General features: G+C 43.8%; 1 protein-coding gene across 2 annotated transcripts in view; it reads left to right on the top strand.

The window, feature by feature from the left end:
• LOC103721031 (uncharacterized) overlaps window positions 1-18483 on the top strand; it is a 66465-nt gene that overhangs the window by 1715 nt on the left and 46267 nt on the right. For both annotated transcript variants that reach the window (XM_039132730.3, XM_039132729.3), the window contains exons 5-8: window positions 493-601; window positions 10665-10760; window positions 10950-11012; window positions 11163-11222. In XM_039132730.3, the coding sequence (XP_038988658.2) occupies window positions 493-601; window positions 10665-10760; window positions 10950-11012; window positions 11163-11222 (328 nt within the window). The remainder of the gene's footprint in view (window positions 1-492; window positions 602-10664; window positions 10761-10949; window positions 11013-11162; window positions 11223-18483) is intronic.

The following is an 18483-nucleotide window of genomic DNA, read 5'->3' as shown; positions in this document are numbered from 1 at the left end:
GAATGCTGCTTTTGCATGTCAGACTAAGCAGATTAAAGGGGTCTTATTCCATCTCCACTTGAACAATATGCCGCCTTTTTTTTAATCAAAACATGGAAACAACCTCTCCACATGCGGGATAACGGTTGCATGCATCTAACCCTTCTCAAACCTTGTAGTGGAGAGAACCTCATGCACTGTGACGCCCTTTTAACTTGTCCACTCTAATGAAGGGGAACTGGCCCATTTAGCCAATGGTGGATTTTAGCTGGCCCATTTGTTTGAAAACCTTTGAGTTAGCAGCATAAATCTGATGTTATTGCCTTCCTCACACATGTGTTGTTTTTTGCCTTGATAAGTGTCAGAAGCTTCTGGCATCTTGTGAAATAAATACCTATCTTGTTCATTATCACTTCAAACATTGACGTGCCTCTTGTCGTGAAGGTTTTGACTCATTTATTCACCACAATGTCTATGTTAACGGTTTACTAAAATGAACTCTTGTTGTTTCAGGGTTCTAATTGGGACTGGCCGTGTTTGTGTTGAGACATTAAGACCGCTGGCTTATAACATTCTTGCAGAAATGGTGCATTATGTTCGAGGGGACCTTTCATTTCCTCAGGTTGTATTTTGTTCATTTTAGTGTTCATCTTGGCTTATTGTATGAATGTGTTTGTTTTTCTTATGGTAAGGTGTTCAAATGGTTTTAGAGTTAAAAAATCATCTCCATGATTGTTTTGCTTATGAACCTTTAGACAATTTTTATCTTGTTTTATTTGAGTTTTGTCCATGATAAGTTTGTGACAGTGATACATGCTTTGTTTTATTTATTTTCTATATGCTGTTGTTAGAGTTGGAAAAGGATATAAATTTTTCTTATATTGCTGTATCTTTTGGGAAATTGATGCTTTTTCAATTTTCTTCTGTTCTTTTGTTGTCATTATATAATATGCCATGTTTTTTAAAATATTTTGATGTCAGTTAGCTTTAAGGTAGTTAATCAAGTCTCACAAAAGATTTATCCACATGAGCCATTCTAGACAAATCTATTGGCAAGTCTTGTGGCCAAACCATCTTCTGCTTATGTTTCTTTCACCATTTTGTCACCCAGTCAGCCAAAGATTAGCCTCCCCATATATGAACAAGACCTGATGCTCCAAAAATAGCAAAAATGCTAGGAATTATTTTAGTTATCAACTTCTATTTTAGTTTATTGACCATGTCTGATGTATCAGTTTTGTTTTGTACTTTACAAGATTCTTACTTTATATATCTGAAGCCACCCAAATAATGTTAAGAATATGGGATGGGGTGTGATACATGAAGTGCATGAGGTGCTTCTTTTGGTTTGGGATGGGTCTGCTTCACTAAATTGTTGAATCCTCATTTGTCAACAAGTGGCTTTAGAATGTCAAAAAAGCTCTTTCACCTCTTTGATATTTACACCATAAGCTAGGTCACATGCCATCTGTTGATTATGGTATTCGAGAGGCGAGGTTTGCGCATCTCCATCACTAGGAACCCAATCATTGACTTAAGCTGTACTCTCGGCAGGGTCTGCAGTGCTGGTCCCGGGCAACCCAGTTGTCTGGCGGCACGAGTTGGTACGGGCTTGCGCCGTGCTGCGCCGGAGTTGTTGATGGGGGCTCATGGTCCCAAGCCCCACACCCCCTCGCCTTGCTCCTTGGTATGCGCTCTTGGAGAAATCGCTGAATATTGGACCGATTGTAGGTAATGTCGGTGGAATAATGCAATGCAAAATATCAACAATGAAATTAAACTGAATTTTATTCCATTCCAAATTGAAGAACAAACAAGAACAATCACAGCAAATAAAAATCTAACAAAGGATCGAAAGGATCCCTTTCTAGCCCAATATAGTGGAGATTGATTTATCAACTACTAGCCCAAATCTTAGACAAAGATCTAAGGACCGAAAATCGGCACAATGCCGCCCAAGCCTCTTGGCCAAAAACTCTCAACAATGAGAACTAAACACAACTCGTGGGATGCCTCGCAATGGCCTCTTACAACTCCTTTTATAGGCCCAAAAATTCTAGGACTCCTAGACAATGAAAGACAATATAAAGTAAGACTCCTAAACATAGAAGCTAAGATAAACATGGAAAACAACCTCCCCAAGGGCCCTTGCTGATGTGGCTGGCGTGCAAGGCCTCTATTCTCTTGATTTGGCATGTCATCAGTGATTTGGAGGAGTCCTAATGGGTTTCCAAGTATTGGACCCTCCTTCCGCACGAGACGTGTGTTCCAGTTGGCCGGGACGTGTGTCCCGGTTGACTTGGACTTCCTCTGCTGGGGGATGTCGTGGACTGTTGGGATGCGCCCTCCGGATGGCCGGGACGCATGGCACGGTTGGACTGGATCGTGTGTCCCGGTTGGTCGCGACTAGATCTTGGCTGGCAAGTCCTAGTTCGGCTGGGACTAGCTGGGCGCGGGCGTGTGTGCGACAACACGCGCGTGACCCAGGCTGTCCGCGTGCTTGCGGCCTGTGCGCACATGGGCGTGCTGCTGGGCGGGTGCGTTGGCCGCGGGCGTCCGCGCGCCCGCGGCCAACGCGCACGTGGGCGTGCTGTTGGGCAGGCGCGCTGATGCTGTGCCCGCTGTGGCCGTGCCGTGCGCGCGGCCCTACGCGCGCGGCTGTCTGTTCGGTTTGCTACTCTCGGCCGAGCGCCCGTTGGGCTGATGGGGCGAGGTCTGGCACGCGGACTGATCCCACGCGATGTTGCTGCCATCGTTGAATCCCTTGGCCGGCCAAGGGTCGGCCGGCCTCAAGGCACATCAATTGGCCAGTTTGGCCCTTGGGTGTCGCATGGTCCTCTTTGGGCTTGGCGCCTTGGCGGCATCGCTTGCGGGGGTCCTCAACACTTGTACCGACACAGGAGACTGTGAGAGAGAAAAAGAGAGAGAGAGAGAGCAAGGGAGGGAGGAAGAGGGAGGGAGGCTGGCGGAGGCCGGCGCTGGTGCGGGCGGCGAAGGCCGCGACCCTCCGCCGGCCTCCCTCCCTCTCCCTCCCTCCCTCATTCGCTCTCTTTTCTTGTCTTTCCTTTTCCTTCTCCTCCTCTGGGGCAGCGTTTCGGATTTTTTGCTGGAATCGTTCGGGTAAGCCGCCGGTATGGATCGAGACGTCCCGAACCTTGACTCTCGGTTTCTGATTTTAGCTGGGGAATATTGTGAATTTGGTTCTACTTGATGTGGCGATGGCTAGCTCCAAGTAAAGATAACAAGACACTTCTATCTATTCTCTAATTCTCTCACTTAGAGTTAAATTGTGACTCTTGATCTATATCCGCACTTTGGAGCTTGCTAATTAAATTTTGACAAAAGAGTTTCTATATGATCACTCTTCTTTGCTGCAATTCATGCTTTCCCTTCATTGAATTCTCACCAAATTGATGAGGCTTGTTCTTCACAAAATCAAGCAAGCAAGAGTTCCTCATTGTATCTGGAACATATAGATCTTCCATTGTTGTTATTAGGTAGTTGTTGTTAGTGAGGCATTGCATTTTGTAGAAGAGGACATCTTATCTTTGTCAGGTTCATAATATGGGTTCTTAAAGGGAATCTTGGTTTAGATCAAGGTTTAAATACCGGCAAAACTGAATGGTACGATGGTACCATATGATGCTGGTCATAAAGTGCACCAAGATGCCCTCCAAGTCATCAAAATTGCCTAAAATGGGATGCCAGGTCAAGTCCATAAGTGTCTTTATTGACTGTTGTAGACCTTGGTTCACTTCTTACAATGCATCTTTTGGGTGTTTTGGTTCAAATGGTTCGTACTGACGGTTTCCAACACCGTTTCAACTGATTCAGTGGATGCCTTGCATGAGACGCAATTTTTTTAAAAAATTTTCTTGGGTGGGCGATAGAGGGGCCCTGTGGGGTGTCCTTCCTTTTAGGTAATTTGTGAGAGGTTTTGCCTCTTCTTTTGCCCAATCCATGAGAAAGGGAGGGAGAGAGAGAAAAAAGAGGAGAAAAAGGAGAGGAGGAAGGGAGTGGAGGAGGTCATGAGGTTCTCGATAAGGAGAGGAAGCTGACAATGCTGAGGTGATGGGCATTAGATTCGGTAGGGTCCTTTTTCCTCCTTTTCTTTTAAAACTAGCGAAAATATGGTACAAGGGGAAAATTAGGGGAGCTTGCCAAATTTTTCTTGTTTTGCTTGGATTTCGGATATGTTGTAGGGTGGATGCCTACAACATAATGATTTACTTTTTAATAACTATTTCAAAAATTTAAATTATTTGTATTTTTGGATTAAAATAATGAAAATAAAACAAATGGACTTTTGGGATGAAAAATTGTAGCATGTATGCATTTGCATTATGCATATGCTACAATTTTTTGGCTTGGATTAAATGGTGCTTGTGCATTCTTCCACTCATCTTATCCGGTGGCCTTTGACTCTACACACTATCCCTCCTATGGATATGGGATAGCTAGGAGTTAGAGTACAATGCTACTTCCTACTACCCCAAGTAGGGATGGCCGGTCTCTTACGATCGCCACATGCACATGCAGCGGCATGTGTCAAGAGTCATAGCTCAATCACTATCAGACATCTCATGACCAGTAGGGACGAGGATAGTGTCTAGGCTAGCTGAACTACAAACAAGACCTGGATGTATGTGAGGGCCATAAACACTTTACTTGAGATTAAATTTATAAAGTAAGTCATTATACTTTTTCTTTTATAATATCATACTTTATTTGTCCTTTTTAATTATAAATGTTGCTAGTTTATTGCTCCATGTTGTTTCAATTAGTGTCGATACCAATAATGACACTCTAGTATCAGACATCCATTAAAAATGCAACTAAAACATTAAAAACTAAAAAAAATATCCCAATAGCATAACAAGGCTTAGAAACAAAAAAGGGAAAATATTAAAGAAGTGGAGCTTTTGGCATCCTAATAATATGGTACTAGGATGGAGTCCTGTACGGTATGTCGGTTCGGGATGAATCAATGCCATATTGGTCCGACTGAAAGCTATTACTAGCACCGGTACAGATTATTAAAACCTTCGTTTAGATTGTGCAAGTTTTGGGAGGTCTCATCCTTTCTGCCCTTCATCGTTGGCCCTTCTCATCCGATAATGGTTCCAAACTGGAAATAGGTGTCTTAGTGGGGGCAATCTCATCATTGGCCCCTCTCATCCTTTCTGCTAGCTTCCTTTCATTAATTATAGATTTAATCCAAAGCGATGCACATGTTACATTTCTTGCTTAAATTGAGTTGGTATGATTTGTTACAGGTAGAGACAAAGCTGCCTTGAAGTTTTGGGAGTTGCCTTTGTTATATATGAGAAGGTTGTTTTGGTATATGTCTAAATTGATCATAAGAATAGGTTTTTCTTTGCTTTTTTAAGGAAGACAATCCCTGAGGTTTATTTACTGCATTGAATAAAACAAATACATGACAAAGATATAAATTATTATAATGATACAGATTTGTTAAGTGAGGTTCATGTCTTGTATGATGAGTGGATAAGGACTTTTGGTGGCCATTCGTTCCTTTTATCCTACAAATAAGGGACCATCTGGTAGTGGAGGAGTTGTACTTTTAAAATTGATGACTAACTTTTCTATTAGCTTGGGAGTTCTTTTATGAATACAGAAAGCATAAATCCAATAGGCATGAACACTACATAGAACCATTTAATACTTTATTCAATTCTTTATCATCCACAAAAGGACATGAATCTCCCTTGTCACTCCTTGATTATATATCATATCTCATCAATCACAAAATCATTATGCTCAAAATAGTTAGCAGAGAGCAAGGTCGGAGGAACCGGTACTGGGCATTGTACCTATTCTCTGGCAGGACGACTTGGTATGGGCCGTGCTGGGCCCGTACCGAGAGAGGGCATGTTGCCGGAGTTGGAGAAGGAGAAGAGAAAGAGAGAGGAGTGGGGGAGGGAGGGAGAAGAAGAGGCGGCGGACGCTGGCGAAGGGCCACGGGGGTTCGATGGAGTTTTGATTTATATTCAGGATCAATGTTATCAATTAGAAGAATTTATGGTTGACTTGGACTGATAAACTAAAGTCTCCAGGCTCCATTCAAAAGATACCATGTGGACTTCACTTAAAAATTTTAAAATTTTTTAGTTGCAGTCGGATCTCTATTTCGTTCGAAATAGAGGAACCGGGCGTGACCTCGATTGCCGCGGCCTTTGCCGACCCCCGCGGCCCTCCGCCGGCGTCCGCCGTCTCTCTTTCTCCCTCCCTCTCCCGCTCGCTCTCTTTTTCTCTTCTCTTTCTCCGACTTCGGCAGCGTGCCGTTTTTACAGCCCGAACCATACCAGCGAGCCACGGGTACGGCTCGGAACGAATGGTTCCGCCGACCATGGCAGAGAGTAAAATGTCGGTATATAAATAAGATGCCTGCAACAACCTAGGACCTCAATTGAAAAGGCTAGCTAGAAGGTGTTATTTGGATTTTTTGACCCAAAATCTACCTAGTGCATAACTGATGTGAGACAAAATACATGCCCGCAACGGGCCCTCCCATACTCCTGTTGAAGTCTTGGCATCCTTGCCAAGTTAAGAGTTCAAAACCATTTAAATCCAATGAAGAGCACTTTTGATGAAGCAGTTGTTCCATTTTGTTTATTTCAGAGTGCTTCACGGGATTTGGACTTTTTTCCATCAATCAACTATGCTTCGTGAAAGAGTGTGCGACATTGCCATAATAAAAAAAGTAAGAAGAAACTCCCCTTCTCATATAGAACTAGAGGGGAAGACATTGTTTGCTCCCTTTTTTTTTTGCAGTGATTTTTATTCATTAATAAAGGCGGCTTGATTTACCCTTCCTTCAAAAAAGAATGGCTTCAATAAAAAAAGGATAATGCTCGTAATAGAAAAAAGGCGCTGCAACCTGATGACCCCCAACCCGTTCTGCCATAAGTACCTTTATATTATGCTGACTAGGATTCGATAACAGGCCTGAGTCAGTGATTCAAAAACTTTCTTTCCTCAAGCTCAATCTTGATTCACGCAAAAATTCAGAAATTATGATACCAGTGAAACTGAAGAGACCCGAATTCCTATTGTTAGCTTGTGTTCAACCCAAATGGGTTAGTGCTGTAGTGTCTTCTCGTCCACACGGGCTATGGGCTAGGTCTACTTGAATACTATTATAATTGTCGTGCCTCCAACCTGAATTGCGAATCAGGGATGCGGCGATAGCCGCATACTCACAATATGCTGCCCCTCAAGCATGCAAAGCTTCCAATATTATACCATAATTAAGGCAGTGGAATAAAATGAAAGCAACTAAACTCCAAATTCTAATAATTAATAAATCCAAGAATTATCCAGAATTTTGTTTCATAAGTGTCTTACATCAACTATCCTTCAAACACTAAATCAAAATAAGAAATCTATAAAATGTTTCCAATATTAAACTATAAAAGCAAAACTAATTCTACTCCTCGTTGGGACAATTGGCTCTTGCTTCTAATTGCATGCCCATAGCAATACCCTTGTCCACTACTATTCTTTGGATCTACAAGGAAAGAAGAGACCATATAATGAGCTCCATAGCCCAATAAGTAATTATTATCTTACCTAGATAATTCATGTGATAATGTAAATAAGTATTTTTACCGAAAATAAGCATATAAATAAAATCATTTCACTTTAAAACACGAATCTAGAATATTCAATATTGCTCAAATATTCATATTCATATTCATAAACCTAATTTAAAAATATCATATTTAACTATGACCACATTATCTCTGTGGTAGTACTCATAGTACTACAATTTAACACCAGCCGCCAACTAAGTTGGGCTAAGGAACCCAAATAATACCTTCCAGATAGCCTTTTTTGGGAGAAGATCCTAGGTCGTTACACTTTCGCTCATGGTTCTTATCCAAACTTTACCAAATATAATATGATATGCCAATTGTAACTTCTCTATGGTGTATAATGGCTTTTCCAAAGAAAGTCCTCTATGATATTAACCTTGCATTGAAACCTCTAACCAACTCATGGGTGAGAAGAGGTAGATTGACCTCGCTTTAGTCAAAGGCTTATGATAACATTATAAAGTATTCTTTGGCATATTAACAAAAGCAGATTAATTAGTTGATGACACTTCTCTCATCTCCACTTGCAGCATTAAACCAAGAAATCCCAATAAGTTCATAATTTTTTTTTAAAAGATAGTAACTACTGAAAACAGAGATTGAACAAGCATTCTTGATTGAAGGTGTGATTCAGTTGTTGTTAATGTATTTTTTGCAGGAAAAAGGAATCTCAGAGGAATCTGAATATCTTTCTTGATTATATTCTAGTCCTAACTTTGCATTACTTTATTATGAGGAAGTCCTTACAACCTGACTGTGTACTCATCTCATATCATTTGCATGTAAATTTGAAACCAACACAAACCACTCATCTGGTTTATTAGAACCAAAGTTCAAGGAAATCAGAGTCCCTATGTAGCGATCTTTATTTTAAAGGTAACTAGTGAAGTGCATGTGCATATGAAAGTTAAGCTATTAACCAGTTGAAGGAAAATTTAGGGCTGGTTCCAATGCTTTAGAAGTTTAAACTACGCAAAAACCAATTAAGATTTCAATATTGTACAAACTGACTATGCATGCCTTTTTGTAGCAAGCATTTTGCTCTTACCATATTGTCTTAAGCCATAACACAACTTTAAGTACCCATACCATGATTTGTCTTTGATATAGGCATTCATGTGGCAGATAGAACTCATCTTTGAATTAGATGGTCACATTTCTAAATTAGGCCATCACTTTGGATGAGAATGCTTTATAAGGGTGAGCATGATCTAACGGGGGCTAGGCAACATTGAGGTCGGGATCTTGTTATTAGTGCAGATGTGATTGCCATTGGACTCTTTAGTCTTGGGAGGCACAGCAGAAAATATTAGAGCCTTGTTTAATGAAGCCTCTAACCTAGAAGCTTGGCCTCCATGTGAGGGGATCTAAAGGTATCTTGAAATTCAGAAAGAGGAACAGATATGGAGCTATATAAAAAAGGTTGTCCCGATGCATGAGGCTCACTGCAGGGTCTGGAGAGGGTGAGATGTACATAGCCATGTCTTTGCATGCCTAGAGGCTGTTTCCATGTTTCGGACCCGTGACACCCAGGTTAGAATTGAGCAACCTCACCATTGTGCCGAGTCCCACCCGCAGATATGGAGCTATATGCATAGATAATAATTATACCTGAATAAGATTTGACTATCAGCTACTAAGGAGTTTCATTTGAAGAGAATAACTTGTTCGGAGTGACTACTTCATCTGCATTAGATGGATTGAGCATGCTATAGATTTTTATGAAGAGGGTATTTAGTGTTGGACTTAAATACAGTCACCTCACTGGAGTCCAATGGATATATTTCTCTCATTGGAATTTGGATTAACTCAAGGTAGTTGTGTGCGAAGGATCCATGTATTCTATCTTCTGATTGAATAAACTAAGTAGTTGAGTACAAAGGGTCCATGTAATTGATCTCCCAGTTGACAAAGTATGAGGGCATTTTGGGAAGTATGAAAATTTTCACATCGAATAAATATTGATAGTCTGATATTTTTATATAGTTGCTTGTTTAAATGGAAAATTAGGCTTAGCTTTTGGGACAAGGAAATATCAGAGGCTAGAACATTTTGAAAGAGATTAGGTGAATTTTTTAATCCGTGTATGTCTTTTCTGTCTAAATTTTTTCCAAAGGGGATGTTTTCTCAATGGTTGGATGAGCTTAAAGTACACCAGAATACGCCATTGCAATGCATGTGATCTGGAGGCGGATGCCCCTCCCTTCCCCTTCTCATGCTTTGCTAAGGAGTTTTCTTTTAGTAATATGATAGGTATATAAAGGTTGACAGAATTTGAGTTAAACGTTGAAAGTTAGCAATGTCTTGGATTGAATTTTGTATCATAAAGCTGACCAATTGATGGGATTGCCCTTGTCGGTTAGAGTAAGAATAAATTGCTGAACTACAAAAATAAACCTTTTGTGCATTGGGAAGGAAGTAATTTTGTTCCAAAAACCATCCTGAATATATGGGCAAATTTAAAATTGTATCATATTTAATTATATGACATTTTAATAACATCAAAACTCAAAAGGCCAATATAGTGACATCTAAATTATGCTACTGGTACCTGTTGGCTCACAATGGCCCATGTCGCTTGAGAGTTCTTCAATACACACTAATGTCTTTGAGTTGGTGGACAGGCTTTGTAAGGTTGGCTCCCAACTCTTAGTTGTCTTTTCAAGTGATATTTATTTACTGCATTTTTGCAGGTTTTTGTCATGATGATCATTGCTATTGTTGTGCTTTTTTTGTCTTTGAAATGGATCACCTGAAAACTTGTTGTTCACATTTTGTTCAGCCAACATGAAGTTTTATATATATATGAAAGTTGTGAATAATGATTTCAGGCAATGTTCCATTAGCCAATTTTGGAGGATAGATGAGCTAATTAATTAATGTCGTTTTTTTTTTGTTTCTAGTGCATTATAAATGTTCATTTATGAGCCATACCTATCCAGTCTGTGCTTCTTTTCATGTCCATATAGCTTCAACTTCAAGTTTCAACATCATAGTTTCCTGGCTTTGGAATTTGCAGCATGCTCCAGTTTCTTTTCAAGCTAACAAGGATTTATTGTTATGCAGCTGTCTCGGATTATATATCTATTCTCGAGAAATATGCACGATTCATCCTTAACCCTTGTCACTCACACAACTTGTGCCCGCCTGTTGCTTAATCTGGTGCGAACATTTATTATTCCTTGGTTTAATGGCTTTTTTTTTTCTAGGACATGATATTTTCATATTTCAAATAGATGCATACTGCATGGAGTATGATTAAATTTGAAAATAAAATAAAACCAAAATTTGATTGTGCATAATGTGTTTACTTTTATGATGACTATTTTGGTGGGGTTGCTTGTTTCTTAGGTTGAGCCAATATATGAAAAAGGTGTTGACCAACCAAGCATGGATGAAGCACGGGTTTTATTGGTATGAATATTTAAATCGTTAACAATCTAATATTCTATGGGTGAACAACAATTTCCTACTACGTGCCAGCTTATATTTACATAACATGCTGTATGTAATAGTCCTTTCGTAGTCAACGAATCTATACATCTTTTTTTTTATAACTTTTAGGGGCGGCTTCTGGATGCTTTTGTTGGAAAGTTTGGAACCTTCAAGCGCATTGTACCTCAGGTATGTTCCTTTTAGGTCTGAGCTATTTCGAAGCCAATTCCTGTAAAAGAAAAAGAAACAAATCACACACTCGCACAATAAAAAAAACATAGGAAAGGGCTAAGAAAAAGATGGCAGGAAGGGGGAAGTAGGAAGGATCCGGGGAGTCTCTAGATCCCACCATCCCAAGATATAACGGCTACTGAAATTCAAAGGTGATTTATGGTATCACAACAATCTCTGGATTGTGGAACTAGTATCTGCACTGTTCCTACCCATCTAACTTTTATCTTGTCTTTTCAACCCTTGCCACCTATCATACAAACGCATGAGGCAGGCATCTAGACAGGCCCTCAAGTAGCTCACTGTTTAATATGCTATCATGTAATTATCTAATTAGTATCACGAAATTGCATATGACGTTATTTTATGATTTTAACTTTTCATTTCCTTCCAGTTTCCCGAGGATAATTTTATGTTTTACAAAGAGTTCCAGTCTTTATATGATTGTGTTTTGTTATATCTGTTATAATTTCTTAAATTGTACATTTTGTTGTGTGTATGTTATGTAAGGATTTGTGCATCTTTGTATACATTTAATCGTTATAGATGGGTCCTAAAGGACACTGATCTTGTAAATATTGACATGATTGTCACTTTGCTTCAGAACAGAATTGAGCAACTACAGTTTTTAGATGCTCATGACATGAAATAACTGGAAGGAAAGGAGCAATCTTTTGCTGCTCTTGTACGTCAACTCTAATAAAACCATCACAACAAAGGTGGATATGTGGTGGATTACCAAGTGACCTTGATTGAGTTCTGTACAGATAAAGCATGATATCCTATTGTTTCTTGGTTTATAATGTATGGAAATAACATTTGAAACAACTGATTAATTACAAACAAGGTTTTAGGTGTAGAATACTCAAGCCTGTCATGCTGCAACGTTTGACTAGTATTTGATAAAGGACCATCTTCGTTGCTGTGAATTTATGCTTGAGAAAATAGGGGTGCTGCTTGTTATGTATTTCTCCTAACCACTGTTGCATGGTAAGCTAAGAACAGTATGAGCAGTGTAGATTTGTATTATAATTGAATTTCATGCCAAAAAGCAACATAAAATTCCATATTTTTTTTCACATATAACCTACTACAAACTCTATCATGTATCATAATATGTTTTAACTGCATCCTTCCCTTCCATGACGACTAAACTGCGACGATTGAAGAATCAAAATTTTCTGGCATGGCTTCTTCAATATTCATAACAGAGAAGAGCTGCAATAAAGTTCATTAAACAATATGTGAGGATAGTTTTTGAGGCCATATAAAGCATGTTGCAATGGCTGAGATTGGAAGGATTTGTATTTAGGAACCTGTTTGATTTTCCCCTGAAATTTCATGTGATCTACCTCGGGGAAAAAACATATTGGACTTCCAGCTTAAAGAAAACTGTATGCCTTGGAGAAAACAGATCAAACCTCCAACATAATTGTAGAACATTTTTCAACAAGATTATGGGGGATGCCTCTTTTTTTGTTGATTCCTTGTTTGAGAAGAGGTTTTGAAGTCATCTGTGGAGACACCAGCTTTAAATTCTGAAAGCAACTCATTTTTAACCAACAACATATTAATGAGAGGTTCGATGTAATCTGTAATGTATCCTTTTGATATACAGCGTTAAATTGTTAATTTGTTTAGGAGCTTCAGTATTCTGCAGGAAGCATGATTAGTCTTTTGTGAAAGATTGTATGGGAGCACCTGTTCATAAGGTTCCAGAAACATAGAAATTTCAGGCTCCATAATTCTGGTACTGATTGGATGTGGGTACTTTTTGTACACCCAAAAGGCGCATCAAATCATTTCGTTTTGATTTATATACTAGAGTATGGAGTAGTGTATGGCTAATCATATATCTCTGATTATTTGAACAAAGAATGCAAGGGAACAAAAATAAGCTTGCAAAGATGGGCAAACTGGTTTTCCCTGTAGCTGATGAAAATGCAACAATTTGTTTGGGGATTGAACCTGCTGTTTTAAGTTTCTGAAATTGAATATACATGCACATGAAATGTAATGTGAGATTTTATATCGGAGCTTTATCAAACATGAATTTATAGTGAGATGTAGAACTGGTAAATTCAGGAAACTGTTAATAGTACAATGCATCCTTACAAGAGGAGATCATCATGAAGCTTCAAAGCACCCATTTTCTGGCAATAGCTTTTGGTGGATTCATAGTGCTCATTATCAGTTTGGACATGAATATTGTTGGTGGAAAAATGGACCACCCCACAAATGTAATTATAGCACCCAAATCCATCAGCAAGCTCGAGCTCATCCTAAGTGATTGGGCTCTTCCGCTCTCGAGCTCATCCTAAGTGATCGGGCTCTTCCGCTCTCGAGCTCATCCTAAGTGATCGGGCTCTTCCGCTCTCGAGCTCATCCTAAGTGATCGGGCTCTTCCGCTCTCGAGCTCATCCTAAGTGATCGGGCTCTTCCGCTCATCGAGCTCATCCTAAGTGATCGAGCTCTTCCGCTCTCGAGCTCATCGAGCTCATCCTAAGTGATCAGGCTCTTCCGCTCTCGAGCTCATCCTAAGTGATCGAGCTCTTCCGCTCTCGAGCTCATAGACTAGAGAGCCGAGACCAGAGAGTCGAGACCAGAAGGCCGAGCACAGAAGGCCGAGGCCAGAGAGCCGAGGCCAGAAGGCCGAGGCCAGAAGGCCGAGACCAGAGAGCCGAGACCAGAGAGCCGAGCACAGAAGGCCGAGCACAGAAGGCCGAGGCCAGAGAGCCGAGGCCAGAGGGCCGAGACCAGAGAGCCGAGGCCAGAGAGCCGAGGCCAGAGGGCCGAGACCAGAAGGCCGAGCACAGCAGGCCGAGCCCATGCCTTAGCCAAATATCCAATTTCCACCTAACCCCCTAAGGGACCTGACAACTCCACTATAACCTGCCACTATCTCCAAGCCATCAAGGCATAAGATCTTCGCAGGTATTCGGCACGACCTGCCATTAATGCACGAGACTCTCTCAAGTCTCCGATGCACTCAGTCATTTAATGAACAAGGCCCAAGACGATCTCCGGATCACTGAACCATCAGAACGTATGGCTCTCCCTGACCGCCGGTTCATTCGGCAATAAATGCACTTACCATCCACGGACCCCAGGCCCACCACAGCCGGCGGTTCAACCACTCCAACAGGTCCGATCGACCGTGACAACTCCCTGATTCCGGTCTGATCCGGTCCCGTTCTCCACTACGCCATTAATGGGCCAAATCGTGCCCAATTATTACAAAACAGGACAAACCTCCTGTCACCTCCCAGGTAACAAAAATCCTCCTATAAAAGGAAACCTGGAGGGAAAAGGGAGGGAGGACCAAAAACCAGAGAAAAAACCCGGAGCTGGAGAGAACCCTCCTAGACCGGGGGAAAAAGGAAGAAAACAGCACAGACACAATTGAACACAAGATTCTTTCTGTCTTCTCCACATACTCTCTTCCCTGCTCTCTCCACATACTTGCCCCCTCTGACTTAGGCATCGGAGGGCCGGCGCCGGGGAGCCCGGCCACCGGCTTTTTTACAGGACAGGACAGGACTGGGCGCACCACCCCTCTTCGGACTTGCACACCCCCCGCGGCGGAGGACGCAGCCGGCCGGCGCACCGCCGTCCGCCCCCTGCAGCAGCGGAGCTCCTCCTTCCCTGGCTTCGCGGCGGCCCCCGGGTCCAATTTCCAGCAACAGTTGGCGCTAGAGGAAGGGACCGAGTTCGCTACCATGAAGCTAAGAAGCAAAGGGGCTTCCAACGCCTCTCGACGTCCTCCACCAAGCCCAGAATGTTCCGTTCGGAACTCACCACCCCCGGTTGAGCCAGCACCTCAAGTTCAACGGGAACAATTTGATGCCCTGGTGCAGCAAGTGCAGGCGTTGGCTACCGCCGTCCAAAGCTTGCAACCCAGGGGCATCCCAGCAGCACCGCCTCCCCCGGCTCCAGTTCAACCGGAGCCTCCTACAAGCGGACTTCCCTTTCGAGGTCAGGACTCTCAAGTCCAGGCCTCCCTCTGGAGAGAACACCCAGCTAGAGGCCCTGGTGGCTGGCCCCAACCCTCAGAGGCCGAGTCAGTTCCGGGGCAACTTGTACCAGAACGGACCGCTGCAGCGACCCTCCAGAATGATGAACTCGACAAGAAGGTCGAGGAGCTGGAGCGCCAGATCCAGGCACTCTATGGAAGGAAACCGGGACGTGATGGTGACTTTGAGTTCACCACAAAGTCCCCCTTCTCCCAGCAAATTGATGACGAACCAGTCCCGCCGCGGTTCAAGATGCCCCAGGTGGAGCCTTACAACGGCAGGGCCGACCCCCTTGACCACCTGGAAAGTTATCGGGTCTTAATGGCCCTACAAGGAGCCTCGGAGGCCATGATATGCAAAGCCTTTCCAGCAACGCTCCGAGGACCGGCCCGGCTTTGGTTCACCGGGCTGAAGCCGAGTACTGTCTCCTCCTTTGAGCAGCTCGGCAGGCAGTTTGCCAGTAATTTTGCCGCTAGCCAGCCCCAGCGGCGGACGTCGGACTCCCTCCTTGACATCAAACAAGAGGAGGGAGAGTCCTTCAAGGAGTACTTGGATCGGTTTACTGCCGCAACATGGGAAGTCCGGGAGCTGGACCAGTCAATCGCCATGTCGGCACTAAAGACTGGAGCCCGGTCTTACAGGTTCCTCTTCTCTATCGAGAAGAACTTCCCTGCGGACCTCACCGAAATGTTGACCCGAGCTCGCAAGTACGCCAAGGCTGAGGAAGCCATGGCCTCTCGGCGGGAGGAAGCCGAACGACCTGCCAAGATGCAGAAGAAGCACCAGGAGCACTCCCAACCAAGTAGCAGATTCCCCTGGCATGAGAAAGAGCCTCCTTGGCCCAAGAGCCTAGCTCGCCCGGGGTCCCCCCTCCAAAAATTTCAGACGTACACTCCTCTCACATCCACCCGAGCAGAAATCCTCATGGAGATTGAGGGTCGGGGCTACCTCCGACCTCCATTGAGAATGCGTCCGACAGAGTCGCGGAAGCACTCGAAAAAGTACTGCCGCTTCCACCGAGATCGCGGCCATGATACGGAGGATTGCTACGAGCTTCGTGATGAGATCGAGGCACTTGTCCGCCGAGGTCGGTTGAGTTATTTTGTCCGTGATCATGCCTACAGGAGAGAGCCCGAGGAACAAAATCCAGTGCCGCATAAGGAGCAGAATGACAACTGACCTCTCACGGGCATCATCAATACCATCAGAGGGCGGGCAACTAGAGGCACCAGAAGCTCCGAGCTCGAAAAAAAGAGCTTCCTCAAAGCATCCGTGCTCTGTGAAAGTCACATCTCCTTTTCTGATGAAGACCAAAAGGGTGTTGAGCCCTCTTTATGACGACGCTGTAGCTATTTCCCTCATCATTGCAAGGTTTTGAAAAAGGATTTTAGTACATCATGAAAGCTCGGCTGATGCCTTATTTTGTATGCCTTCCAAAGGATGAGCGCTCCTCTGGCTAGATTCATAGGAGATTCTACCCCAAGAAAGTACTATGAAGCTAAATTCTTTCATGGTCCAGAAGACTGCCGAGCTCAGAAGGCCGTCGAGCTCAGAAGGCCGAGCACCAAATGCCGCCGAGCTCAGAAGGCTGCCAAGCTCCGAAGCCCGAGCTCAGAAGCCCGAATGCAGAACACCTCCCCCAGAAAATCGAGCTAAAAGCTAGTGCCAAGCTAAGTCCTAAGGGACTTCGAAGCTCGGAAGCCATCAAAATATCTCCAAAAGGTACAGGACGCCACTTTGGCTTCAAATAATTTCAATATTTTATCTATTTCCAGGTCGAAGAATCCAAAAAACGACCAACGTCGCCTCGAATAGGGCGCACGATCGCCAACGGACGAAGTCCGTCTCCTGTATGCGTCTCCAATGATGCTCTAGCTAAGCTCGGGACGCCGATTCGACGCCATTCGACGCCATTCGACGCCATTCGACGACATTCGACGCCATTCGACGCCATTCGACGCCATTCGACGACATTCGACGCCATTCGACGCCATTCGACGCCATTCGACGACACTTCGACGCCACTTCGACGACATTCGACGCCATTCGACGACATTCGACGCCATTCGACGCCATTCGACGCCACTTCGACGCCATTCGACGCCTTTCAACGCCATTCGACGCCTCCTACGACAACACGCCCCGATCTGAGTAGGGGCACCCTGCTGAGTCGACCACAACCCAAAGAAGGCCGCTGAGTCGACCTGAAGCACTTAACTCCAACTGCATGAGAGGTACCCATTTACTTAATGTTTCTACATTAATGTCTCTACATTGTCTATCCTATTCTTGGATTTCTCTGCCGACGTCCCCAAAGAACGGAGTCCGAGCAGAGAAGCGTCTTCAGTCGCCTCGGCGCAAGGACGCACACGGTACAAGGTACCCATTCATTTAATGTCTTTACATTCTCATTTATCTTTACTTGGATTCTTCTCTGCCGACGTCCCCAAAGAACGGACTCCGAGCAGAAAAAGCGTCTTCAGTCGCCTTGGTGTAAGAACGCTCACAGCACCAGGACGATCGATGACTGAACTACTTCCTTCGCCCGAGCCAAAAAGCAGCTCGGACTCGGAAGTCGGGGGGTAGTGTTGGTGGAAAAATGGACCACCCCACAAATGTAATTATAGCACCCAAATCCATCAGCAAGCTCGAGCTCATCCTAAGTGATTGGGCTCTTCCGCTCTCGAGCTCATCCTAAGTGATCGGGCTCTTCCGCTCTCGAGCTCATCCTAAGTGATCGGGCTCTTCCGCTCTCGAGCTCATCCTAAGTGATCGGGCTCTTCCGCTCTCGAGCTCATCCTAAGTGATCGGGCTCTTCCGCTCTCGAGCTCATCGAGCTCATCCTAAGTGATCAGGCTCTTCCGCTCTCGAGCTCATCCTAAGTGATCGAGCTCTTCCGCTCTCGAGCTCATAGACCAGAGAGCCGAGACCAGAGAGCCGAGACCAGAAGGCCGAGCACAGAAGGCCGAGGCCAGAGAGCCGAGGCCAGAAGGCCGAGGCCAGAGAGCCGAGACCAGAAGGCCGAGCACAGAAGGCCGAGGCCAGAAGGCCGAGGCCAGAGAGCCGAGGCCAGAAGGCCGAGACCAGAAGGCCGAGCACAGCAGGCCGAGCCCATGCCTTAGCCAAATATCCAATTTCCACCTAACCCCCTAAGGGACCTGACAACTCCACTATAACCTGCCACTATCTCCAAGCCATCAAGGCAT

This window comes from Phoenix dactylifera, chromosome 17, assembly GCF_051530095.1.
Source record: "Phoenix dactylifera cultivar Ajwa chromosome 17, Ajwa_hap1_PhDact_Kaust_v1.1, whole genome shotgun sequence".
Lineage (NCBI taxonomy): Eukaryota > Viridiplantae > Streptophyta > Magnoliopsida > Arecales > Arecaceae > Phoenix > Phoenix dactylifera.
Note: the sequence above shows the minus strand (reverse complement) of the source record. Positions and strands in the feature narration are given on the sequence as shown.